At 37.2% G+C, this 27,493-nt stretch overlaps 2 protein-coding genes across 2 annotated transcripts in view; one reads left to right on the forward strand and one right to left on the reverse strand.

The window, feature by feature from the left end:
• Positions 1-21,231, forward strand: part of Zc3h14 (zinc finger CCCH-type containing 14) — a 51,656-nt gene extending 30,425 nt beyond the window's left edge. Inside the window, 10 exon segments of the mRNA XM_047538901.1 lie at positions 5,671-5,745; positions 10,245-10,404; positions 11,148-11,292; positions 11,294-11,366; positions 14,958-15,017; positions 15,020-15,077; positions 15,910-16,046; positions 16,309-16,400; positions 17,158-17,264; positions 17,792-21,231. Coding sequence (XP_047394857.1) covers positions 5,671-5,745; positions 10,245-10,404; positions 11,148-11,292; positions 11,294-11,366; positions 14,958-15,017; positions 15,020-15,077; positions 15,910-16,046; positions 16,309-16,400; positions 17,158-17,264; positions 17,792-17,798 — 914 coding nt within the window. The 3' untranslated portion in view covers positions 17,799-21,231.
• Eml5 (EMAP like 5) overlaps positions 18,261-27,493 on the reverse strand; it is a 149,185-nt gene continuing 139,952 nt past the window's right edge. The window contains 11 exon segments of the mRNA XM_047538900.1: positions 18,261-21,962; positions 22,180-22,220; positions 22,222-22,281; positions 22,950-22,978; positions 22,981-23,102; positions 24,208-24,311; positions 24,876-24,967; positions 24,970-25,037; positions 26,157-26,329; positions 26,475-26,663; positions 27,349-27,463. Coding sequence (XP_047394856.1) covers positions 21,926-21,962; positions 22,180-22,220; positions 22,222-22,281; positions 22,950-22,978; positions 22,981-23,102; positions 24,208-24,311; positions 24,876-24,967; positions 24,970-25,037; positions 26,157-26,329; positions 26,475-26,663; positions 27,349-27,463 — 1,030 coding nt within the window. The 3' untranslated portion in view covers positions 18,261-21,925.

Consider the following 27,493-nt stretch of genomic DNA (forward strand, 5'->3'; position numbering starts at 1 on the left):
AATATGAACTCAGGAGCCAGACTGTATTAATCCAGGCCTGCCACTTACTAACTCACCTTAATCTTCAATGTCCTAGTTTACTAACCTGTGAATAGGAATTAACAGTTGTATCTACTCCAACATGATTATGAGTAGTAAATGTTAAAATTTACAAACTTTCTCTGCTATTTTTTACATTAGAATCTTTCTAGAGACTTATTTTGCATTCTAAAATTGGGCTGGCTCAGTAGGTAGTAGGGAAAATATCAGCTGGGCTCTTGTTTAGGTTTTCTTTGTGATTTATCTCCATTAGACCACTTTTTTTTTTTTTTTTTTTTTAATTAAGGTTGCTGCCCTCTAGTGAACCAACTAGTTAGCAGGTGCTCCTCTTGATGTTGACTGTAGATGTTGTCTGACAGCTGGTACTCTTAAAAACTTCTATATGAATTTAAAACCTTGTAAATTTTGCACATTATTTTCTGCCTAAATTAAGTTTTAAAGAATTAGATTTATGATTTATAAAATGAAGAGATAAAGGTATATATTTCAGTAGTTAGCTTTTTTCTTCATTATTGTGAACAATAGGTATTTGGGAAACCAAAGGCTACAGTTCTTTAAGAATTCTTTTGAACCAGGCATGATGGTGTACACCTGTAATCCTGAGAACTCAGGAGACTGAGGCAGAGGGATGGAAAGTCCAAGGCCAGCCTCACCAGTTTAGTGAGACCTTGTCTCAAAATAAAGAATAAAAAGAGTTGGGATGTGACTCAGGTTGAGTGCCCTTGGATTCAATCCCCAATCTAAAACAAAAACAGAAAAACCTCTTTCGAAGAGGCTATGGTAATGTCTACCTACTTCACATGTTTATAATTTGTATAGCTTATTTGTTACTTGAGAAATAAACCAAAATGAAGACAACTTTTCTCAACTAAAACCATGGAAGGATTTATGATGTTGATGGATTGGAAAACTTTTAATACTGTGAAGGTGGCTGTAGTCCCCAAGTTGATCAACAGGCTCAACTTAATCTCTGTTGAAATACCAGCTGGCCTTTTGGTACAAATTGGCAAACTGATCCTAACATTCATATGGAAATAAAAGGATACCTAGAATAGCCAAGCTATTGAAAAAGAATAATTGTTTCTCAATTTCAAAACTTGATTGTCAAGGCTGTAGTAATTCAGATTGTGTGGTTCTGTCATGAGTTTAAACATGTAGGTCAATGAAACAATATTGAGAGTACAGAAGTGAAATCATACGTTTGTGATTGATTTTTGACAATTCAGTGGAAAAAGAATAGTTTTTTCAAGGATTGGTGCTGAAACAACTGGATATCCACACACAAAAGAATGAAATTGAGCCCTTATCAAATATAATATATAAAAATTAACTAAAAGTGGATTAGAGACCCACAGTTATGAGTGCTAAATCTATAAAAGTCTTAGAAAAAAATAGTTGTAAATCTGTGTGATCTTGGATTAGTTTTTTTTTAAAGAATTAGTTTCTTAGATATGATACCAGAAACACAGCAGCAAAAGAATAGATGAATTTCATCAAAATTAAAACCTTGTGTTTTAAAGAATACTATCAAAAAAGTGAAAAGACAACCCAGAGAATGGGAAATACCTGAAAATCACATATTTAATAATGATCTAGGGTCAAATCAAGGCTATTCTTAATTCCACACCATATTTTATTAGTACAGTTGAAGTCTGTTTCTACCACATGTAATTTTTACAGAGATTTTTGTCTGTGATCATGAGTTCATTTGCCTTCCCTGCTTATATTCTGCAAAGATAATGCCAGTGCAGTGCTGTTTATACTATTTTCAAGGGGAAATGAAATTTAAGGTAAAATAAAAAATACACAAATAATCAAGGCTTGGCATGGTGGTACATGTCTATAATCCCAGTCACTTGGGAAACTGAGGTAAAGTTGTAATACAAGTTTGAGACCAGCTTCAGTAATTTTAGAAAGACCCTGTTTTGAAATAAATTTTTTTCTAATACTTTTTTTTTATTGTTGATGAACCTTTATTTATTTGTATGCGTGCTGAGAATCGAACCCAGTGCCTCACACATGCTAGGCAAGCACTTTACCACTGAACCACAATCCCAGCTCTCAAAATAAAATTTAAAACGGACTGTGGATATAGCTCAATATCAGAGCACTTTTCTAGCATGCACAAAGCTCTGGGTTCACTTCCCAACACAGCCAAAAATAATCTGAAGTTTGAAAATTATGGTTTAATGGATGAAAGGGAAAAAAGTACATTAAATTCATATATTCAGATATAAAACACCTACTGTTATATTGCTTAATTTAAGGCGCAGCTCTTTAGTGTTCCCATAATATGAAGTAAACAATAGGAAATTCTTTGTGTGTCACATGTCTCTCTTCAACCAATCAGAAACCAGGATGATCTGTATGTATAATAGGGTTATTTGGAGAGGACCTATAAGTAGGACTTAGAGGTTACAGGTGGCTATGTATTAGGGCTTCTTAGTTGTAGCCAAGAGAAAATTGGTCTGGTGTGTTTAGTATTTCAAATTTAAGTTCTGACTCTAGAAATGTACAACCTTAATTTTTCAGTTACAGGTTTTAAAATGTTACTCACTCTTAATACTTATTGAGGTAACATCATTGATCACTGCTTTTACTTTTGATAAGACAATTTAATGGGCTGTGAAGGAAAAATTAGCAGATATTTAGAGATAATTTTATGAGAATGTCTTCAAGGTTTCCATCACCATCTCTACCAATTTTCCTCTCACCAGAGCCAGTAGATTTAGGTTCTGTAACAAGTTCTTCTTGTTCACAAAATGAGCTAGACAATATTTCCCACCTTTTAAGGAAAATATCAACTGATATCAATGAAATTAAAGGAATGAAAGCAGCAATTTTGACGGTGGAAGCAAATCTTTTTGATCTCAGTGTTAGAGTATCTCAGAACGAAGCAAAAATTTCATCTTTGGAGGTTAAAATGAATGAATATTCAGCATCGACATCTGAATGCAACAGACAGTTTGGAAGATATTCAAGAGGAAATAGATTTTGAATCACAGTCAAGGGCTACTGATGTAAAAATAATTGGCTTCCTTAGAAATATTGAGAAAGGTAAAACTCTGGTATCTTCTAGGTACTCATCCTTTGATCTGTATCTTTCCATACTTGACTGTAACTGTGATGTGGAGGCAGTAGTAAGGCATAGAAAAGTCAAATTTTTTTGACTACCTGATTTAACTTTGAAACCTAGAATTTGTCAGAATTCCACTTCTTTTTAGTGGAGCTCTCTTAAATAATGTTTTAAGAAGACAAGTATAGACAAAGCAAACTTTAAAAAATGAGAGAATGGTCCTGTTTCAAGTATCTGTGAAATTATTTTAAAATGTATAATTCGTTACTTACAAATATTACTTAGTTATGTTAAAGAGACCTGTGTAGTATTTGAATCTGGTATTTGGGTTTTAAGAACATTTTTTTTGTAACCTGTCATGTGTCAGTTTTCCAGGCCGTCTCGTAGGAATACAACTTGACCAAATGACCTCTGGGTTTCAGGTCTGTTTGTCAGAATTCGTGTACTTACCATGATTATTTTGAAGGGAATTCATCCTTTTTGGCACACCACTGAAGAGTAGTATAATGTAACTTTATGTTTTAATAGAGAGTAAAAATAAAATGTCAAATTGAGTGTTTTTAAAATTTAAAAAAAACATTATAATGAATGTGGTACTTCATGAGAGATGGCCCACTTACATGTTTGCAGTGAGAAAGCAAGCCTTGGGAAACAACACTGGCGCACCAAAATTTGCTTATAGGTGTGCAAATTTCTTTCTTTCTTCTTTCTTCTTTATTTGGTACTGGGGATTCAGCCTAGGGGCACTCGACCACTGAGTCACATCCCAGCCCTATTTTGTATTTTATTTAGAGACAGAGTCTCACTGAGTTGCTTAGTGCCTCGCTGTTGCCGAGGCTGACTTTGAACTCAGGATCCTCTTGCCTCAGCCTCCTGAGCCACTGGGATTACAGGCATGCGATTTGAAAACTTACCAATTAAATTGTTTTGTGCACTGTAGTATGTAACGCTTTTTATTTTAAACATAACACTTGTACTAAATTAGCAAGTAGGTGTCTAATATTGCTAAACATTGTAAGAGGGGATACAGAGAAGTGTCAGTCCTCTCATGCAGCTAATGAAGATAGAGAAAATCATTTCTTCACTGTTTTGTGTGAGGTGTGACTATTGGTAATATTAATTAATACTATGCAGTAATGAACCAGACTTGATGACACACGTTGAGCTACTCAGGGGGCAGGAGGATCACAGGTTCTCAGGCCAGCCCCTGCAACTTAGTGAGGCTCTGTCTTAAAACTGGCTGGGGATGTAGCTCAGTGGTAGAGTGCCCTGGGTTTAGTCCTAGTACTGGGGGGGGAAAAAGTAATAATATTAGTATTATTAATTGAGCACCTTTTAAATTGGAGATTCACACAGTTAATTGCATCACCTAACAAAGGAATGGTCTCAGAAATGTGGTCACTAGGTGATTTTATTGTTGTGCAATAGGTTTCTACAAACTAAGATAGCTGCAACTGTCACTAGGCAGTATAATCTGTGGACCAACATCATACATCTGGTGCAACTGAAATGTCCTTAGCAGTGCACTGACCACCTTCCTGTTTGCCGATGCAGGGCCTGGATTGCCTGAGTGTTGTACTTGTTCACTGCTCTTCCATCCACTGCTCTGTATCCATCCAGGCCCATAGTTTACTTTTGAGAATTTTTTTTTTTTTCGTTTTTCATTTGTTCTTTTTAGATATACACCAGTAGATACATACATGGAGTATCTAGCATATTCTAATTTGGATTCCATTCTTGTGGTTATAAATGATGTGAAATTTCATTGGTCATGTGTTTCATATATGAACATAGGAAAGTTATGTCTAATTCATTCTACTGTCTTTCCTATTTCCACCTTCCCCTTATTCCCCATTGTCCTAATCCAATGAATTTCTATTCTACACCTTGATGGCCAACGGCCCCCTTCCTGCCATTGTGTGTTAGCAGCCACATATCAGAGAGAACATTTTTGGGTTTTTTGAGGACTGGCTTATTTCACTTAGCATGATAGTCTCCAGTTCTGTTCGTTTGCTGGCAAATGCCATCATTTCATTCTTCTATATGACTAAGTAATATTCCATTGTGTATACCACATTTTCTTTATCTCTTCATCTGTTGAAGGCACCTTGGTTGGACAAGTTAGTTCTGGAGTGTTTTTCACATTTCATTTCTTAATCATCATAAGTCAGAGGATCAATATGGGGGAAGTGAATAGTAATGGTGAGAGTCCCCAGGTGACAAAGGGACAATCTGGGTTTGCTGGGTTTATGGTACAGTTGACCATCGCCAGTCTCTTGAGGCAGAGGCACCTCCCTCTGACTCTAACTCAGTTTTTACTTCTCTCACAGGTTTCCAGCCCAAGAAAACTGGCCTCTCAGATGGAGAACCAGGAGTGTCCTGGCCATTTTTGGTTTACTCTTCAGTATAGCTTTTTCTTTCACAGGGATATGCCTGTGGTCTGTAAATATCATCAAAATGTATCGTAATTAAGAACTCAGAAAGATTGATTTCTAGGAAACAAATACTGGTGTTTGTATTTTAAGTTTAGTGAAGTTTTAAAATTTATATTCTAGGAACTCCACAGAGGCAATTACTATCCCGACTGCAAATTGACCCTGTAATGGCAGAAACACTGCAGATCAGTCAAGGTTGGTAATACATTTTCACTGTAATTAGCAGTTTTCTGTTGCCATTGCCATCCCTTACCCCTCATTCATTGTGTCTTGTGTTTCTTAGATCCTGCCCTAAGATGCTACCTTTAGATCTGTGAAAATATTTTAGGGCTTGGAGATAAGATCTTCATTTTCCTCATGTTGTATGGTTTTTTAAAATTTTTTACCTCATTTAAAACCTTTTTCCTGCCATTCGTCCTTGAATCCTGGCTGCTCATTCTCTTGCTGTCAAGTTCTCCAACTTGCTCTTCCTCGCTAACCCCTTTTCCATTACCCATTCCTTCGTATGCTGTGCTTCACCCACTCACCCTTACTCACTTTGACTTCTCTTTAGAGTCTTACCACCAAGTCCACATCTAGAACTTGTTCTAAAACCACCGTCATGTAATTGTTTGTCTTGCCCACCCCAGACATACATACCACGGGGGAATTCAGAACTGGGGTGAGTGCTATATTTGTTTCCTCAGTGCCCAGCCCCTTCCACATGCCCATTCAGTGCTTAATAAATGCAGGGGGGACCATTGGATACCTGAAACCTGTTTTCCTTCTTTTTTCTGTTTACCCTAAGTCTGCTCTTTGTTAGAAGTTCTGTCCCGGGACTCCTTCCCTTTCAGCCCCTTCCTGAACTTTCTTCACCTGCAGTACAGGAATACAGCAACTGTATTCCCTTATCCTTCAGCAGCTTTCTATCTCGGACAGATATATACCCTTTCCCTCCTAAGGTTTCACCTTCATTCAGGTGCCGGATCCTACCCATCTGATGAGCATGACCATGTGACCATTATTCCTCCTGCCTTTCCTCTAGCTTCTTGCTTTTGCCTACGAAAAGATTCTTTCCATTCTTGAATTTCAAACCCTCTCATTTTCCATCCAGCTTTAGACATAGAATTTTTTCCCCAAGTTCGACAATCAAGGTCTGTGTGTGCTGTACCCACTTCATCAACTTTGTGCTTTTTTTTTTTTTTTTTTTAAACCGGTAGAGCAATAAAACTTGAAGCATCAAGTAGTTATCTGTGAGGCTCATGAATGACTGCAGTCCTTAAATTCTTACCCTTTATTTTTTTTTTTCTGAGCAGTCTTCAGTTTTTGCATATTCTTTCTACTTTTAAAAAATATTTTTGAACATACTGATTTTGTTTCATGTTTGTGATACTTTTTATCTGCAGATGCTGAAGGTTTCTGATAATTTGGGTGTTTTTTTCCTTCCTTGATCTTGTTTTCAAGTTGTTTGTTTTGGGTGTTTCATGGTAAAGACTTTCCTTGTGGGATTCTTGGTTGTCTTTACTGAGTGAAGCATTCAAAGTGGATTGGCTTCTGGTTCATGAGTTTGGGCATGAAGGGTCTTGACTTCATATTTGAATGTAGGTCCTGTTGTTGGGGTGATTTGTCCTGCCTGTCTAGTTTTGGAGTGCCTTAGGTCTTTCTTTTCAGGCTGGTTAACTTCTCCAAAGAGGGTAGATGAGGGGTACCTCAGCATTGATTATTATGCAGTGTTTACAAAACGTCCCTCTCCATTTCAGTAGGGACTTCTTTCAGCATGGCTGGCATCCCTTGATGCAGAGACACTCTATTTACCTTCTCACAAGTCTAAAATTCCACTTTCTCCAAGGGAGGATGTATGAAGTCATTAAAGGTTATTAGGAAATCTGCTACCTTTTAAACAAATTTTTACAGTGTATATCTACGTTGTTTGTTGTGGCATGTTCTGTCAGGGACCTGTACTTCTTCCCTGGGCCTCTCCAACATCTCCAAAGCATATCGGAAGGCCTTCACTGGAGAGGTAGGGGTAAGTAAGTGTGGGTGGAGATCAGTGACTGCTTTTGAAGTGGATCTCTTAGCACACCTGTCTTTTGCCCTTCCCAGGGTGCCCTTTGCTGACATTTTCTGGCCTTTGGACAATCTTGTGTTCTAAATCAGATTGTGTCATTTTGGCTTAGAACTCGTTTTTTGCAGATCTGTTGAGTTAGTGCCTACTCATCTTTCACTTTTCAAATGAAGTTTTGTGTCCTCTTACGATTATTTTCTTTGTGAGTATATGCTTTGTTGTTTAAGAAACAAAACCCCTCGGGCTGGGGGGTGGGGGTTGCTTAGTGGTAGAGCACTTGTGGCACATATGGAGGCCCTGGGTTTCATCCCAGTGCCATGGATTTTTAAAACTGACCTTTTTAAACAGTTTCATGGGGCTTTAGGAGGGAACAAAAGTAATGCAGGGTCAACTTGCTCTGTCTACCGAAGACAATCTCCCACTCTCATCGGCTTGTGGGAAGCTTGCAGAGGTGAACCAGTGGCTGGTATAAATGGAAAACTCTGGTTTCAGCACTCACTTCCCTAAACTCTGAAGCACTTGACACTTGCTTTCAGTGTTTTCTTTGATTTTTGATCCTTTGGCTTCTAGGACTCTTCTCTATTTGTTATTCCTTTTGTTCTCTGTCAGCTCCTCTTCTCCACTGTGCCTTGAAAGGTTAACTTTATGCCATATCCCTGGGCCATTTCTTTTTCTTTTCTTTTTTTTTTTCTTCAGTATGGGGATTGAACCCAGGGGTGTTCTGCCACTAGCTCCACCCCAGCCCTTTTTTATTTTGAGGCAGGGTCTTGCTAAATTGTCCATCTGTCTTTGAATTTGTAATCCTCCTGTAGCAGGCTTCTGAGTAGCTGGGATTATGGGTGTGTGCTTCCACCACTGGCTCTTCAGCATTATTTTAATCTCAGTTCTTTGTTCTCACCATTTGTGAACTAGAACTACTTAGAAAGCACAGGGTAGAGGAAGGAATGGTTCAGCAGGCCTCAGACCAACTTTTGTGCTCCACCTTTGCTAGTTGGGAGACCTCGGTGATTAAGTGAAGAACTTTGAGCTGTGAATTGGTCATCAATAACATGGAAAAAATACTCTGCTTCTCAAGCTTCCTAGGAGGATTCAGTGAGGTGGCAGCACTGAATTCATTCATCTCTGCATCTGTCTCTCCCCATCCTGAGGTTCAAATCTGTTTTACTTCCCAAACATCTAAGAATCCCACAAAGACTTGAGACTAAATACATCTAAAATTGAACTTTACATTTGCTGCCTTTTAAATCTTCTCTTTCTCCTTTCCTGTATTTCCCATCTCATCTTTCTCTCTTCCTCTTAACCATCTTGTACCCCTGTGCTATCTGTCCTGTCCTTACTGGGGAGGGCAGGCATGTCCCTTCCTGGTAAGATAGTTGGAATGGCAGCTGCTGGGGCATCCTGGTGCTGATGGAGGGTGTCTTTTCTGCCTCTCAGTATGTTATAGGGATGGAGAGTTGAGTCTCTAGTGCTGGACTCATGTCCTTTCATAACTGTTTTTCTAAACACCAACTTGGTTATGTCTCTTTTCTACATAGGAATCTGTTCATTTCTCATTACTTCCAGACCAGAATCCAAAGTACTGAGACGTAACATCCTTCATTACACTCTTGCCGTTCCTCTGCTCAGCTCCTGCACACACCTGTGCAGACAGTTCACATTTCTCTTTTCTCAGGGGCCTGTGAAATCCCCTGCTTTGCCAAGTGTGCTTTTCTCTGAGCGAAGTGCTGTTGCCCTCTGGCACTCTTAGGTATTCCCGCTCATTGCTTTAATGCTCACTTCAACTCTTCTTCCTTGGCAAGCTTTTCCTTGATTCCTCAGTTGGAGCAGATTGCTATGTATTCTCCCAGCACTCGTTGTATCCTTTTCAGGTCGTGCTCTTCTGGGATTGTGTGTGTCTATTTCCCCCCCCTTTTCTTTGTGTATCTGGCATAGTACTCTCAGCTGTGTAGTGATGTATTTGTTCAGGAGTGACTATCCTGTGAATTTTGGTCCATAATTAAAAACATATTAAATTTAGTCAGTTGGTGGTATACCAATAGGTCAACCATATCTGGGCTGTAGGTCTCATATTTTGTAGTCAGTCTTAAACATATTGTAGATGACGTGAGCTTGTGGTTAGTTGCATTGAAGGTCAGTGTTATGCCCATTCATGAAAATTCCCTTTCAAAATAGTCCTCTCTCTACAGTCAGGTAGAAAATAAGCCACATGAATTCTTTTTATCAGGATGTGTTCTCAGTAGGGAGTACTGTGTAGAATGAGCAAAACAGATTTTAGAAAAGTAGTTTCAATAGTCTATATCATAATTCTAGGCATTTTTAATTCTCTGTGTCTTTAGAAAAAAACTGTTGTGCTTTTAGTGGTTGATAATATCCTTTCAAATGAATCTCAGGAGAACCTTTCTCTGCTGTAGGCAGGAAGTGTTCGTTCGAGTCATTTGTAATGTACCATATGAGGGAAGGACTACTTGAGTTCTTTGAAAAGATGTTTGGGATAGAATTACAACACTTTGCCTGAGTAGAACCAGTTTTGATTTTTCCTTTGAAAGTAATTGTGAATATATAAAAGATTGACATTCTTCTCACATGTGTGATGTTGGGAATAAAAGGTATATTCAAAAGTAAACATTTATGGCCAATTTTTTTGGCTCAGATTACTATGACATGGAATCCATGGTCCATGCAGACACAAGATCATTTATTCTGAAGAAGCCAAAGCTGTCTGAGGAAATAGTAGTGGCACCAAACCAAGAGTCGGGGATGAAGACTGCAGATACCCTTCGGGTACTTTCAGGACACCTTATGCAGACACGGTAGATGGTTTCTTTTTCTTGTGTAGCTAATTTGTGTGATTAGATAGTGCAGGCCCACCCATAGTTCCCAGCTTCCCTCCTCCCTGCCCCAGGCCCCAGTACTGAGTGTTTTTATTGATTCAGTAGCTAGGCCATGAATAGTTACCTGAATTCAGTTTTCTACAATTCTAGTTCATCTTTCTTGTTTCAGAATCCATTAACCTACAATAAAACTCAGCATATGATTTAACTCAGTAAGAGTTTTTTCTTATGCACATCCACAAAATGAAATTTTTAAAAGCCAGGTGACCAGAATCAGGAAATCTTTCTAAAAAGAGTTAGTAGATTGAGTTGAGAGATTCTTCCCTAAGAAAATGACTAAGTATTTTATATAGGAACAAAAGTATAGAAAATAAAATTAGTGTAAACATTAAACTGCTGGCCATTGTGTTCTGAGCATCGTGCTAATTTTTTGGTTTTATTCCATGTTGACCTAGTGAGATTAAATGGACAGTGGAGTCAGTGTTGAGGAGAGAATGTCTTTAGTAAGCAGAATCTACGTCACTGGTGATGCTGCAGTGACTGGCCATGGCCACCTTGTGTTATCAGGAGTCCACTAATGCTATACCTGGAGTCCTAGCAAGTCTTTTTTCACTGAACCAAAACCAAGCAAGAGAGTAATAGTTCTGCTGAAGAGCACTTTAGGAGCTCAGCGTTTTGTGTTTGTTTCCCTAATTCTATGGTATTTTTTATCTGTCTGGCAGAGATCTTGTACAACCAGATAAACCTGCAAGTCCCAAGTTTATAGTGACGCTGGATGGTGTCCCCAGCCCCCCAGGATACATGTCAGATCAAGAGGAGGACATGTGCTTTGAAGGAATGAAACCTGTAAACCAAACTGCAGCCTCAAAACAAGGGACTCAAAGGTCTCCTCCACCCACAGCAGTTGCAGTTGATGAGCAGGCAGCTTGGTGACCCAAATGGTAGCATTTTCCTACGGTGTGTTGAGAGCTCAGATTTCCTTCTCAGGGTGCTGGCGTTGTAAAGGGAATCCTGGACTTCTTTCTTTACCTTGAATGACTATTGGTTGGAGGCCTGACTTTTATTTAGTAATGGCCTTTTCTTCTTTCAGACAAAACCATCAGTTTTATTTCAGACAGTTTCTCCTGTGTGTTTCACAGGTGGGCTGTTATCCACACCTTGATGGAGTTTGGTGATGGGGTCTCAAATGCCATAATTATGCTTGTTCAAGATGAACCATCCTCTTGATGCTTGGTTCCTTTTTTTTTTCTCTCCCCTTTAGAAACTACTGTCACTCTCTCCTCATATCAGCAGTAGTCTCTATATTAACTTGAGAGAAAAATGAATTTGGATTTTTGATGCTCTTTCCACCCCTGTAAAATTTCTTGGAGTTTTTCACCTTATCTGTCAGGATACCTCTTGGGGTTGTAGAAAGACCTATGTTTACATTGATATTGAAGAGTAATGTTTAACAGAAGTCAGATGAGACGAGACTGCTTCAGGTGGTGCTGTGCCTTTAGGCAGGCAGACGTTTCTTATCACCAGCTTTTTTGTCCCCATGGATACCAGTGGAACCGGAGCACCACTGCTCCTTTCATTCATGATGGGGGATTTTTAGAAACACCTTTTCATTAGCAGGAGAGATATTCTTAAATCTTAAAAAGGAATAGATTTAAAGAAAAACTGTAATAGATTAAAAAAATTTCCCAGTAATTCTCGGTACCAGAGATGTAAAAGTGTATTGAATACTTTGTCCAGTTGCTAAAGGTATGCTTTTGGGGGAGATCCGAGTTAGGGAGAGAACACATATCTTGGGTGCTTTTCCTGCTGTGAGCCAGTGATAGGTGTCATTGTTTTGTGGAGGGAGTTGAAATTTTGAATCTGTTAATGGGGAAAATTTGAAAATAGTTACCAAGAAAGAACTGCAATTGTCAGGTAGTACAGATTTCTTGACCTTGTGTGTTTTGTCTAAAATATGAGGAAATTCTGGTGTATTTTTTACTACTCTTATGTTTCTATTTTTCAATTTAATAGTCTAATATTTTGGTCTGTCAGGATCTAATTTCATTTAAATGTGGGTGTTCACGTTAGGCTGAGTTGGTGTGTATAGTAGCAGTGACACTGTGAATAACATGTTAGTGACAATTCTTACCCAAGTGCCCTGGCCATGGTGAAGACAGCTGGGATGAGTGGCGAGCCTCCTTCCCTTTGCATGATTAGGATCTGCAGTGATTTGCACCTGCCAGGGGCAAAGCTTTGTAGTAGTGAGGACATGATTGTGGCATGAGAGACCTGCAGAACTGTCACAAGGAGTATCCGGCCTCCAAGAAGGGAGTTGTGAAGTTTTGCTTTTTGGTATTACAGCATGCTGTTCAAAGATGCTACCAGTAGCAATGTCTGTTTTTAATCCACCCCCACTGGCCATCATTTTCTGGCAGCATAGATTTTATAGCTTTCAATAAAAAGTAAATTTGCCTCTTAAAACTTAAATATGAAAAAGTTTTAATAACTTATGCAGTAAATGTCAGTTGAGGAAAACCAGAGGCGTGACCTTTGTTTCTGTTGCTTAAGGTTTTCATCAGAAAGAAATTTTCCTTGTAAAAAGTGCTTCACTTCTTGGGGTTGGGGTTGTGGCTCAGTGGTAGAGCACTTGCCTAGCATGTGTGAGGCACTGGGTTCAATTATCAGCACTGCATATAAATAAATGAATAAAATAAAGGTCCATCAACAACTAAAAATATTTATGAAAAAATCTGAAAAAAAAAAGTGTTTAAATTCTTTAATATTGTTAAGTGTCTAGCTAGTCCAGTCCTTTTTCTAACTGTGCTGTTCTTTGGTATTTAGTTTTTCATTTGCCCTTGGTCCTCGTGTGTATACCACAGTCAAATGTGTTGTTTAGGAGGAGGGCAAGACCTCCACAAGAATTTAAAAAAAAAAAAAAAATTAGGAATTTCCTCTTCCAGGCACTTAGGTATTCTCTTTAGATCCTAGATTTAAAGTTGGATCTAAATAAATGACTTCTAATTTTCTTTGTTTTGTGATGCTGGGGCTTGCCTTGTTCTTGCTAGGTAAGTGCTGTACCACTGAGCTACATCTCAAGCCCCGACTATCTTATTTTAAATGTACATTTTTAAGTTGTAGATAGATACAATACCTTTATTTTATTTATTTTATAAAATAAATAAAAGACTCACTATGGGGTGAGTCTTGTGCAGCATAGGGTTGAACACAGTACCTCACACATGCTAGGCAAGTGCTGAGGGTTGAACACAGTACCTCACACATGCTAGGCAAGTGCTGAACGCTACTATTTTTAAAGTAGAAGAGAAAGTGTGTATCAGGCATGGTCATAGTAGCTATTTGATGAAACTCCTGTCTGGACTGTGTGACTTGGTTCATATACCTGTTCTGTAAGGAGGACGGAAGTTGTGTCTTAGGATCAGTAAATTAGGTTATAATTGGTTGCCTCTTTTGCATTCTGCTTTCCATGTAACCATCAGATTGACATTTTCTCTTTGAGGAAACTGAAGTTCAGAGACATTAGATGACGCTTGCCTCATGTGTCTAGCTGAGCTCCTAAGGTGCAGAGCTAGATTTGACCTCCCTGACCTCAGGCAAGAGGACTGAGGAATACAGCTGAAGTGATAGTTTACTTTCATAAACACAAATTTGAACCCGTAATATGTAGCACCATGATGCTATTTTTTGACTGCATTATCTCAGGCCAGAAACAAGCAGCTCATTATGACCTTTAGGTATAATTTGAATTGTTTTGTTCAGTGTTCTAAATGTAAATTAGTTGCAAGCATTTAAATAAAAAATGTAAATTATTTTAACTGAAATGGGAGAATATCAGGCAACACAGGTCCCATTCTCCTGTGCCATAGTAATTGACCTAATTGGACATGAATTAGTGGAGAGGCAGTGAGCTCTTTCCAGGTTGCTGTTCTTCCCCTGTCCCTTTCTCCCATTTATCATCCTGTACTCAGCCACCATACTTGCTCTGATAGATGACTTGCTCAGCCCCTATAGACAGTGCATTTGTGACACATTTTAAACAAGGCTGTTTTCCTCTTTTTAGACAGTGCTGAGTTTAGCACTCAGACTTAATGAATATACCTCATCAAGTGGGAACATGTTTATTTGAACCCTCAGATTCTTGCTGGAATATGAGATTTTGTTTATATTTTCTTATCACCTTGTTTTTAGTTTCCATTTAGTTTTATTACTCCCAACTTGACATCCTTCCCTGTCCTTTTATACTTAATTCAACTCTGAATCGATCCTGAGATTTGGTGAAATTTGGGCCCTATGTATGTAATCACTGTTCACTTTTCCTTTTCACAACCAGAGGACTATAGTCTCCTTCCTAGTAATCTTTTTTTATGACATTTTGCTAACTACAGTTAATCATATTTGGGCTCATTTATTATATAGGATTGTAAACTTAACATAAGATTTTAAGACTGGGGTTTGAGGAAAATTTATTAAAGGAACCGTGTACTGAATTGATCATAATTAGTGAGATATTTTTAATTCCTTCCCCTTTGTAGCTGAGATGAGTGAACTTAGTGTGGTACAAAAACCAGAAAAGCTTTTGGAGCGCTGCAAGTACTGCCTGCTTGTAAAAATGGGGACGAGTGTGCATACCATCATCCCATTTCACCTTGCAAGTGAGTAACATAAAACTGATGCTGGTTTTCAGTTTAATTTCTGTAAACTACAGCTTATTTTGTGGGCTTTTTTTTGGTGGATAAGTTTGAGTGTCATAACTAAATGCAGTCATATTTACCATGGCCCTCTGTAGGGTAACTTACTTATGTACACATACGAGTGTGTGGCGGGTGCTCATGTGTACTTTGGACCTGTTAGATAATTGAAATGTCCGGGTTCCTTGTACAGTTAAGGATATAGGTACACAACCGCCTCCTTTAGTGTTGCTGTGTTCACAGACAAAAATTTTGTTCAGGGTTTGGGGTGAAAGTTATGATAATGAAAAAGTATTTTTAAACTTCAGTTAGTTTTCTTTGACCAACTAGCTGGTTGAGAGATAGAATTTTTAGAATTTTTCTCTTGTTCTATGGATGGATATTCCATGTTTTAATTATTGGACAATTTTGATGTGGGAGCAATATGGTTACACATAAGGAGACTATGGGGTGAGTCTTGTGCAGCATAGTACCCATGCCCATAGGGTGTGCTTGCTGTATCGAGTTTATTTCATAAATTACAGACATAACTGATAGAGTGGTATTTCTTTTATCACAAAAAAAGCGTCTGCCTTTTTTAGTGGGTTGGCTTTTAGTTGGAAACCTGTTTATGTTACTACAGGCATTGAAGGAGACAGTTGCATCCTAATTTGATATGGCCTCATTTATAGAATTTTTCTTCCTGTTACTTCTCCATTTCTTAAAACAGGTAGTGATGGAGTACAAGAAGCCCCTTTACAAAAAACTCATAATGCATAGAGAATATTAATTATGAATAATGTGCTTTGTTTTGTAGAGCCTTCCCCAATTGTAAATTTGCCGAAAAATGTTTGTTTGTTCATCCAAATTGTAAATTTGATGCAAAGTGTACTAAACCAGATTGTCCCTTTACTCATATGAGTAGAAGAATTCCAGTACTGCCTCCAAAACCAGGTTAGTGACTGCATACTACTGCATTTAGGTTAAAAAAGAAAATGAGAAAAAGAAATTGTTTTAGAAATAATTTTGACATAATCAATTAATCTTACAGAGCTAGTATTTCCATCCTATAGAATTCTGAAGTATTTTATCTTGACTAGTGAACATGTAAAACCGAGTATTTTAAGTGTTTTGTACCTCCATTAAAAACATCATTAGATTGCAGTACAAATTATTTGCCAAACATTTGCTCATTCTTCATTCTTATGTTTGTCAGCAGCTACAACACCAACACCATCTTCTAGTAGTCAGCTCTGCCGTTACTTCCCAGCTTGTAAGAAAATGGAATGTCCCTTCTACCATCCAAAAGTAAGAACTTGTATTTTACAAAAAATCATTTTAGTGTGGAATATAAGAAATTGGCTATCTTCCCTTCTTTGTCCTTCTCGGTTATATCATTTTTGTCAGTTGACTGTGGTCTTGAAGACCTGTTAAGTTGGTACTTGGTGATTGCTGAGCTCTCTGGCTCTTCATGTTAGTATCTTGAGCTCTGAGAGGGGTCAGATTGCTTGCTATATTTTCCTTTTTTCTGCTCCTGAGCTTTGGGTGTGTTTTTTTTTTTTTAACTTTATGACAGAACTGAGATAATGAAATTTCAGTATTGCTTTACTTGAACATATAGTTTTGTTGTGTGCTAAAGATTGTTGTATTGGTAGCTGGCTGCTCAGGGTATCTCTGAAATACGCCTAGAGACTGCTATTTGAAAGGCTTTCAGGGTTGGATTTGTAGCTCAGGGGTAGAGAGCTTGCCCAGCATATGAAAGGCCTGGGTTGGATCCTTATCACACATTCATACACAAAAGCTTTGATGAGGGTTTTCCATAAGAAGTGAGGGAATCAGGCAGTTTGTGGAGGGATAATCACTATTGATTAGAAGTTGTCTCGTGTGCCAAGGTTTGAAATTCCACTTGCTGTGATTCTTTGAGATTTTGCATCTCAGGGAAAGGTTCATTGATCAAGGGTTGCCAGGTGTCTTACTCCATTAATGGTTAGGGGGTGCTGGTTACTGTCAGCTCATTGTGTGTGTAATCTTGTGGACGTTATTGAAAGCTGTTGTTTCTGTTTAGCACTGTAGATTTAACACTCAGTGTACAAGACCGGACTGTACATTCTATCATCCCACCATTACTGTACCACCAAGACACGCCTTGAAATGGATTCGACCTCAGACCAGGTAAAGATGAAAATTAGTTTTTCTGATGTCATTTTCAAATACTTTTCTAGTATGTAGCTTCTTTAATGTATAAGCCAGAAACCTGGGAGGAATTAAACTATCACTTTTTTTCTTCTGTTTAACTGTATAAGGGCCCTTTAGCAAATGATTTACTATGGACCAAATTTTATTTTATCCACTTGATTATTTTTAGCCGCCACATCAGATTTCTTTGAATTCTAATCATAGATTATGCTAACATATTAAGGCTAAGCAGGAATGTGTGTGTGTATATATACTACTTAGGAATCTCAAATCAGTTTTCTTAGAATTTAGCAATTATAAACTATCAAAAGGAAGTTTGTACATAGTTTAGTGTGGCCTATAATTGAGTTACATAATGAGTTTTAGAAAATGGACTTCTTTTACAAAGTCTGATATAACTGAATGACTAATATTCCTTGTCTAAAGATACTCCTTAGCTGGCTGTATGATATATCTGGGTACAAAGCAGTTATTAAAAGTTTTTTTGGTTTTTGTTTATTCAGTGAATGACACCCAGTCCTACTGGTGGAAGATCATGCAGTTTGAAAGGTTCCATCTGCTGATGAAAAATAATTCTACAGAATTGTCGAATCTTTGAAACTTGGAATATATTGCTTTCATAACATGAAGTTTATTGTCTATCTGAAGTGTCTAATTTTTCAAGTTTGTAAGTTTATTAAGTAGTTTTAACATTGGGTGTTTTGTTGTTTTGACAATGAAAAGACAGTTTAAGGAAAAGCTAAATTCTATTAAAACATTTGAGGCATGTTTGTACACTGCTGCTTCAGTTTCAGCACATACATCACTGTTGGTGGTGGTGCTGTGGTTTAGGACCACTTGGCTGTAGCGAGGAATGCTGTTATTTTGAAAGCTGAATTGCTTTCACTTTTCCCAAAGATATGTTTGTAATCCACCACGAAAACAGGAGTGGCCAGAAGTATTGAGACAGCTTAATAGTCACTCAAGTCTGCCTTTTTTTTTTTTTTTTTTTTTTTTTTTAAAGAATTTAGTTTGGAAAGCATGGTATAGGCCTCTGAGTGAGTACGATTTAGTACAATGGTCCCTAGGTCCCTTGCCTTCTGTGAAAGGATTGAGATGTGCATAAACGTGAAAGCAAAGGGAATGACAATTGCAAAAAAATATGAATAAGTCCTTAAAATGCTTTCATTTACTATTAACATACTTTTTAAATAAACTTTTTGGGGAACTACATTGTCACAAAATTATACAAAAATTTTTACAAGTATATACATAAGGGTCAGAGAAAACAAACTTTTAAACACAAGATTATAAATATATATTCCCACATTCTGAAAAATAACATTCTCAGAAATAACTCCACAGAAAATACACTTGGTTACTACTGATCATTTCTGAAATATAAAAATTAGATTTAAGTATTATTTTTAAATGACAACTATATAATTACAGAGATCAGATGGGTAAACTGCAAGATAGGATGAAACTTTTGGCCTACTGTATTTATTATGGAGTTTTGTGTGTGGTTTTTAAAATTGTTAAGGCAAGACGTGTCCAATGCTTTAGAATTAAATAACAGTTAACTGATTTTGTTGATGTAGTGTTTTTAAAAATCAAATCTTAAGTGGTTAGTGAAGAGTGAATTAATGCAGAAGAGTTCGACTCAAACATTTTCAGGACCAAATTAAATCTGTTAAAAAAAAGTTGATTGCTTAGTCATATACTCAAAGGATGAATAATAAACCCATATCTGTAAAAAAAAAATTTTAAGATCATAAAGCCAGCCTTCTGTTGTGATCCTTGCTTTTCCACTGGGAGAAGAAGCAACCAGTCCTTAACCCATATGGTGACCTGCACTCGGCTGTGGCGATCCCAAAATGAAGACTTGAAACACTGAAAGAACAAAGCACACAAGGGTGGAATGGCCACTGTGCTAGGCTTAGGTGAAACGACAGTCCCCTTCATTCTCCGAGTGCGCCATCGAATCTAAGGCATTCGTTCATTCCAGTGTTGATGCTGTGATCTCTGCAGAAGATATTTATTTTTAAATAGTTTATAGTTTTCATTGTTCTATTATAAAGACCGTAAGTGGGAACAAGGGCTTAAGTGGTTAGTTCATTCTTTTTTACACAGAAATAACATGCTAAAATCTGATTGTATAATATTTAATAGATATTGACTGGAACACATTTATCTTTTAGTTACTAAGGTGGTTTGTGGGCAACCTAAAATTGATCCTAAAATATTTGTTGCTTGGTCTAACAGTCTAAAATGAACCACCATAAAAAAAAGAAGGGGATGAATATGGCTGGTGATAATGAAGTAAATGATACGAAGTGCACAGTGTGCTTTGGCCTGCATGTATAGACATAAAAGAATTGGGACTACAGTGGCCACCAGTCTCAAGTTATAAATTCAGGTGCATAGATGCTGCACACAAAAATAATTCTCTAGGATAAAAAAAAAAAATAGAGCAGATTTTATGTGGTCTGTCATGTTTCACCTTCCCTTGGTTGATGGTGCATACATCAAGGTTACTGTTAAGATGCCTAAAAGTCAAGGAACCTTTAGTCAGGAAACTGCCACAGCAGTGATTAAGGCTGACTTACCAGGTTAGTCGTTTTTGAGGGATAAAAATGTAATGGAAGCTGTTTTATGCTATATAGTTTACTTCCTTAAGAGTATAGTGATAGTACTGAAATTTTTCTCTTCCTCAAAATGACAAAAGGGAAAATTTTAGATTACAACAGGCTAAAAATGGGAGGTTAGTCTAGAGTGCTTTTTCCTTTAATTTCTTCATAAAATATGTTGAAGTAGAATTAATATGTTCTAAAATTTTGTTTAATTTAGGAAAATCCCCCCCCCTTTTTTTTGGTGGTACTGGGGATCTAACCCTAGGGCCTTGCACACACCAGGCAAGCACTCTAGCACTGAGCTCTAGACTTTAAAATTTTGAGACAGCAGGCCTTGAAGTTGTGATCCTCCTGCCTCCTCAGCTGGCATTAGAGTTGTACACCACTATGTCTGGTTTAGGAGAATTTATTTTTTTGGTACTGGGGGTTAAGCCAGGGATGCTTAACCATTGAGCCACATCCCCAGACCCTTTGAGGCAGGGTCTAAGTTGCTGAAGCTGACCTCGAACTTGGAATCCTCCTGCCTCAGCTTCCAAGTCACTGGGATTACAGGTGTGTGTGCCACCATACACAGCTAGGACAATCTTTTGATGTGAATAATGACAGAATAATGTCTTATGTGTCAAGTTTCTTTAATCCCTCAGTCAACCCTCGAGATGCAGCTATTTGTTTTAAACTGACCAGGTTCAATCAATCACTGATTAGGCTTTTTGTGATATAATTTAGTCATTTTAGTATTCCCAGTGTTGGCCACAGTAGATAGAATCTTTGTTCTATTATCTATTATACTACAAAAGATAAATTAACAGTAAAATTAAAATTTACAGGACCAGTAGTGCATCTTCAACTTCTTCACATTTAGAAAAATATATTTTTAAACAGCACTCTACATAATTTTCAGTCTTCAGGAAACTATAGATAGACTAAAATAGCAAATTCCTGAACGATGATTACTGATCTTTGGCAGCATTTAAAGTGAAAAAGACTAAGGATCTAAGAGTTCAACCTCAATCCACTAAGAAGGAATTCTGACAAGTTTTCAATGGACCTAGATATGTTTTGGAATTAGCTGATGGGTGACAATACATCTAACTAAAACTTCCCCAATAGAAAAAAGCTATAAAAGTTTTATACCAAGAATTATTAAATTGTATAAGTTTGTGTGAATTTAATGTTTGTTAATCAAATGTTTATAGACTTTGTCTTTAATGTGCAGTGTTGTCTTCCACTTACTAGTGCTATCTGAAAACCTAAAAAAAAAAAAGAAAATTCACCACTGTACACCCCTGGAAATGATTGTTCCTCATACCGCCTTCCCAATAATGAGGCTGTGAACTGGAATTTCAAATAAAGAGATGGCTTCTAAACATAAAAAAACCTTAACAGCTTACACTGAAAATATTAACAAGTCATACATACTAACTTTAGATCTATTCCTGAATTCAAACTACAGGAGAAATGTCCTTTATAAAAAGGATGTTATTAATGCCTGAGAAACACATTCTCTAGGAAAACATGTATCTGTTTCCGTAGGAAAAATGTTTGCCTTCTGAAAACTGTCCTTTAGGGTGAAGGTGGCTTTTCTTTCTAAATGGAAATGCAAGAATAAAATACTTAATTGAACAATGAACCTGGAAAATAAATGTAAGCACTAAAAGGAAACCGTTTCCTAAAAGATGAGAATTTTCCAAGTTGGGTTTTTATGTTTAGGGGATTTTGAGGAGTGCTGTGCCCTACATCTCCCCAACAGGTTTGCCAAAATTGCACTCCTCAATAACAGGGTGGCTTTTATCAATGAGTATTCAATCCTTCTTCAAATATAATTATCTGGCAGTGTATGAATTATGGACAGTGTGTATAGCAATAGCAGTCTTCTACTAGTCTGATGATTCTGGGCGTTTCTCCCTGTTAGTCTGCAGTTAGCACCACTTGACCATACAGAGTTTGGTTTTGGTTGTTTTTCTTCTTTGTAATTCTGGTCTCTAACGGCTGTTAGTATGTGTATTCTTCCCAATATCCATTCTTTCAGTGAGGCATATGTACACATTTCCAGACAAATAAACTGCAATCAGAAAAAAAAAAGTAGGGAGTTACAGTTCTAGATTTTCAGAAGTTTTTCAATTGAGCTTTCAGATCATACGTATGGAGAATTCCCATTCTTTGATTCTGTATTTGCCTAAGTATGTGCTACCTTAGAAAATGTTGACTGAGTTTATTAACCAGAGCTTAGAGAAGTTTTTATGTTAGTCTGCTGTTCTTGGACTAAGAAAGCTACTGACCTGCAGTCATCACCTCCAGCGCTGATAACATGTCGATCACCCATTGGTAAATCGAATATTTGTCACATGGGGTGAGTGACCCAAGAACCTTTTGTGCTTTGCCTAAAGAACAATGACAAAACTCAGGGCATTTTATTTAACAAAAGTTAAAAGTTGCTATTTGGAACCAAAAACTTAATCACAAGTGCTGTAGGAGATTAGGGAGTTAGCACCACAGCCACTGAATGTTAAAATATAAAGTATTAATGAATATTAAAATATTCTTTCAGAGACAGTAACAGATCTGTACTTAACACAAACCAGGTTATCTGGGCAGTCAGGTGTCTAGGTCTCTGAAAGATTTTTTTAAAAAAAAGCATTTGTAATTTGATAAATGACTTTTCAAGATTTGCTAAAAAGATCAGAAGTTTATTAGGATAATTTACAAAGGTCCAGTGTTACTGGAGGGAAACATTTTTAAAAATATATATTTCTTAGTTGTTGATGCACCTTTATTTTATTTATTTATATTGGTTCTGAGAATCAAACCCAGTGCCTCACACATACTAAGCACACACTCTGCTACTGAGCCACAACCCCAGCCTCACATTTGGTTTTTTAGCTTTTATTTGTCATGGATTTAGGAGGCTTGAAAAAAGGATGCAGAAGTTTTAAAGTACAAAATATTTTAAAGTCAGGACCAAACATTGAATATTTCAGAAAAAGTACTAATCACGTCTAAGCTGATCACTTGTTAAAAGTGATAAAAATACTACACAAAACAAACTTACAAATTTTTCTGGACATGGGAAGTCAAATACTTAACCATGCCAAAGTCATCTCCCGTTACAAGGCTGATTCCTGAATGGGATACACAGGCACAGTTGACGTCGGCTTTCTCGGCATGCCTAGACCAGATTCCCATAACTTCATCTCCTAGAATACTAGAGAGAGAAAGAACATCCACCAGAGCCAGCAGACGGGTTCACCACCCTGTAACAAATCCTTGTCAGTCTCTATCCTGTCATCTAAAACACAGCGAGTAAGTTACATGGCAGGTTGGTGGCCTGAATTTCATTTGGATATTAATTCCTACCTTGTAAAAATTGAAGTTCTATAAGGGTTTTTTAAATTATCCTTTTAAGATTCAGTTAATACTTTATGAAAGCTGACTGAATTATTTTCAAATTAAAAGTGATATTTATGCTACAGGAATTTGTCAGTTTTAACTGACTAAAAGGATGGACGCTCCTGTTTACCTGTTATAACAGCCAGCAAATACAAATATATAAGCTTCATTTCTAACAACTTCAGTGTAGCATTCCTTTAAGTAGAGAAATAGTACATTACTTAACAGCACCTGACATGTATTTTTATGGCCTGTTTTAAATTTTTTATTTAAAATTTTTAAAATTTTTATTGTATCAATTGAACCTTGGGGCTGGGGCTGTAGCTCAGTGGTAGAATGCTTGTGTTGCACATGTGAGGCACTGGGTTTGACCCTCAGCTGCACATGAAATCATGAAAATAAAGATACTGTGTCCACATACAACTACAAAATTTTTTTTTTTTTTTTTAAAGAATTGAACCTAGGGGGCACTTTACCACTGAGCTATATCCCTCAGCCCTTTTTAAAATTTTATTTTGAGGCAGGGTTTTGCAAAATTGCCCAGGCTGGCCTCGAACTTGAGATCCTTAAGTTTGAGTAATCCCAACACACTGGGATTACAGGTGTGCACCTTTGCACCTGCCTTCAAATGTTCAGGAAAACATCAGAGCATCTTAAAAATTGTAACTTGTGATTTAAAAAAAAAATCCTTTATAAGAACTTCATAAATCATGGAAATAATAAAGCATGTAAATCTGTTCAATTCAAAGGAATCCAGCATGAACATATATTCTTTTCCTAAGAGTTTAAGACATGGAAACCAAACATGGAACTTCAATTACTGTTCCCTCGTGGAATGGCTCTAACTATTCTGAAACAGGATTTTCCAAATTTTCTAACTGACCTAAAAAGTTGCTTCTGCCCTTTCATGAAGTGTTTACCTAGTCCATGTAGCCCAAGTAATTCTGTCAATGGCAGCATGATCCAGAAGGTGTTTTCCTGAAGGCACTTCATAGACAAGCCTCTTATAGCAACCACTAGAGACCTTTCATCATATTAAAGGGAAACAAGAATCCCATTAGGTGAAGGCAAAATCCACAAGGGTTTATAGAATATTAGCAAACTGCTACTTTGTTTACACATCTTAATGTGAAGAATACAAAGGTCAGGGTGGGGAGCAAGGGTAAGTGGGGAGGAAATGGAGACATGTAGGCCAGAGTAGTAGACATGTAGGATGAACACATCTCAAGGTCCAATGTGCAACAAGAGAACTATAGGTAGTAAATTGTACTGTATTTGGTACTCATGCTAAATGAGTAGATTTTAGCTACTCTTGCCACAAAAAGAAATGGGTTTCTGAGATGATGAATTTGTTAATTTTCTTCACTATACTAACTTTTACTTTGATGCAATACACTTTCTAAATATGTATTCCATAACATGTTGTATACCTTAAATATAGTGAAATTTATTTATTTTAATGAGTGGGGTATTATAGATTTGTAATGCAGAAATAATGAGTAGTAAATAAAGGCAAGGGCTAAGAAGTTGTGGAACTCAGCTTTAAATGCATTCAACGTAAAAGCAGAAATAACCTTAGGTGCTATACCTGGAGATATCTGCTATCTGCAGAGAAGTCCATTTGAATGACAAAGCTTGGGATGTCTTTGCAATAGCTGATTCTGTTAAGGGTGGGGCCAATGTTAGATCATAAAAGTCCACTGAGTTCTCACTAGAACCCACCGCCAGATACCGGGAATCTGGACTAAACCTGAATAGAAAAAAAAATGCAAAAAAATACATTAAATCAGAAGAAATAGTTTAAATGTTTAAGTATTTAAGAAATTTTCTTTCTAGTTCTTGAAAATAAGTTTGTAATACAGTATCAGATTTACCTGATAGACACAACTGATCATGTATATGGAGACTGTATTTGTTAAATAAGAAACCTTTACATTTCACTTCAATTTTAAATATTCTATTGTTACCTCCCAATTCCTTTTAAAATATCTTTTTTAAAGATTACCATTCCATAATATTAAGTTCATATAATTTCACTAACATAGGATCTTTTCAGCTGGAAAAATGATATCTTAAAGCTAAGATCATAGCCCAGCTTAACTTGCCTCAGCTTGTTAGGATGAAGTGACTAGTTGAAGCTTGTGAAACATGTTAAAGGGCAAAGTGAAATACTATTTGCCTAGCAAGCATGGGAGACAGACTGGGACAAAGTCTTTTATGAAAGGATTTTACTCGTGAAGAGAGCACACTTTGACAGACAGACATGGATTCAGTAATTTCATCTACTGATCTGATCACATAGAAGTGCCCAGTGAAGTGGTAGCTACAGTTAAACTAAGTTTAAGCACTGAAAATTAAAATTTCAAAAAAAAAAAAAAAAGTTCAGTTCAGAATCTGGAAACTGATAGGTGTTCAATGCTTATTGACTGAATGAACCAGAAATGGGAATCCAGAGAAGGCACATTAAAAGCAAAAAAGAAGAAACATACAAAGGAGAAGGTCATAGAGGCCAATTTATGGAGCTTAACTGAAAGAGAAGCTATGTTTGGGGTTATAATGTTTGTTTTCCAACTTCTGAAGGGCAGGTGACTCTTGTATTAAGAAATAATTCATGATGAATATACTGTACATGTTTAGGGTGACACATTATTACCTTGTACTTGGTATTATAAAGCAATGGTTGGTGCCCCCATGGATTTATAACATTGCAAAGAGAATTAAGGATACAAGTGGCCACATTTCAGCATATAATTTATGTAAAATGCTATAGGTCATTGTGGCCTTTTATGAAGGTGTAGATAAGTTCTCTGAATGCAAACTAGGCCCACTTAATCAGTTACTAAAAATTCTATTTCATTTGTTAACTAACCTGATATCATGGATTGCACATCGTCTATCTCTCTTCTTTCCCCATATTTTTAGGGAGCTCACCAATAAAATAATAAATTCTCCATTTTTCATTCCAATAGCCACCATGTCCCCTTCGGGGCTATAACACACAGTACGAGCAGCATGTCCCAAATTCACTTTGTTTAACATCTTCTGCATGAGAAGCAAAACAGAAGACCACATTAAATAGAGTACTTACAACTTCAATCAATTTCCTCCCAAAATTCTCAACATAATTCTGAGTTGAGTACTAGCAATTTAGAAATTGTAACCTTTTTTAGAAGTAAGTTGGACCTACTTTATCAGCAATATCCCAGAGTCTCACTGTCCCATCCTCTGCAGCAGAAAGGAAAAAATCCCTGGAAGGATGTGTTGCTAGCCCCCAGATGGGTCCATCCACATGTCCACTAACCAAAATATTACATGCTGCATTTTTCTCTCCAACTTCAATTATTTCAGCATTCCTTGTCCCAACTAGTATCTTGCCCTGCAACATAAATGGGAACAATACATTTAGTGTACAACCAACAGCTACATGCTTTGAGCTAATTTAGTCACAAGCCCATAGTTAGCTCATGTGACTTCTGTGCCTGGAGGCACACATCTGCAGGAGCACTGGGCTGGGCTTCACAGTTGGGTCTGTGATGAGAACACACCTGGGTTCCTAAGTAATCCAAGTTTTGGCTTTGTGATAATCTAAGGACGTCCAAAAGGGGTATGAGTACATTGAGATATATACAAAAGATAGAACCAGAACTTACTTTTTAGTTAAAAAGTATAATATGTACGCTTAGCTAATATTTAAGTAGCAGAATGAGGTTACACATATATGATTTATAAATACACTTAATGAGTGCATACATGCTCCACAGTCTTCACAAGAATGTATGTTTTTACAAAACAGATAGCTGTCTAATCAAATGAGTCAACTAGCAGGAATTTTCAGTTCTGTCCACCAGTTAGCAGATTTAAGAAAATACACAGTGTTTGGATAGAATGACTTCCCATCTTATGCACTGCACTGTCACCAACTACAGAACTCAAAGGCAGAGTGGTCCTAGCAAATAAAGCCATCCTTATGGATTATTAAATATCATCCATTAAATCAAAGTGAGAGAATCAGTCAAACTGCTGCTTTTGACTGCACCGTAACAGCTCAAGGAACATCTTACTTTGCCTCTGCACACAGAACGAACACAATCTGTGGCTTGTCCTGTCTCAAGCCTGAAGGCCCGGCATCGCCTCAGTTCCTGATCCCACAATTTAACGGCTCCTCCTTCTTTTGACCTAAGTACATAAAAACCAAACCCGAAAAGT

Source organism: Sciurus carolinensis, chromosome 2 (genome assembly GCF_902686445.1).
Source record: "Sciurus carolinensis chromosome 2, mSciCar1.2, whole genome shotgun sequence".
Classification (NCBI taxonomy): Eukaryota; Metazoa; Chordata; class Mammalia; order Rodentia; family Sciuridae; genus Sciurus; species Sciurus carolinensis.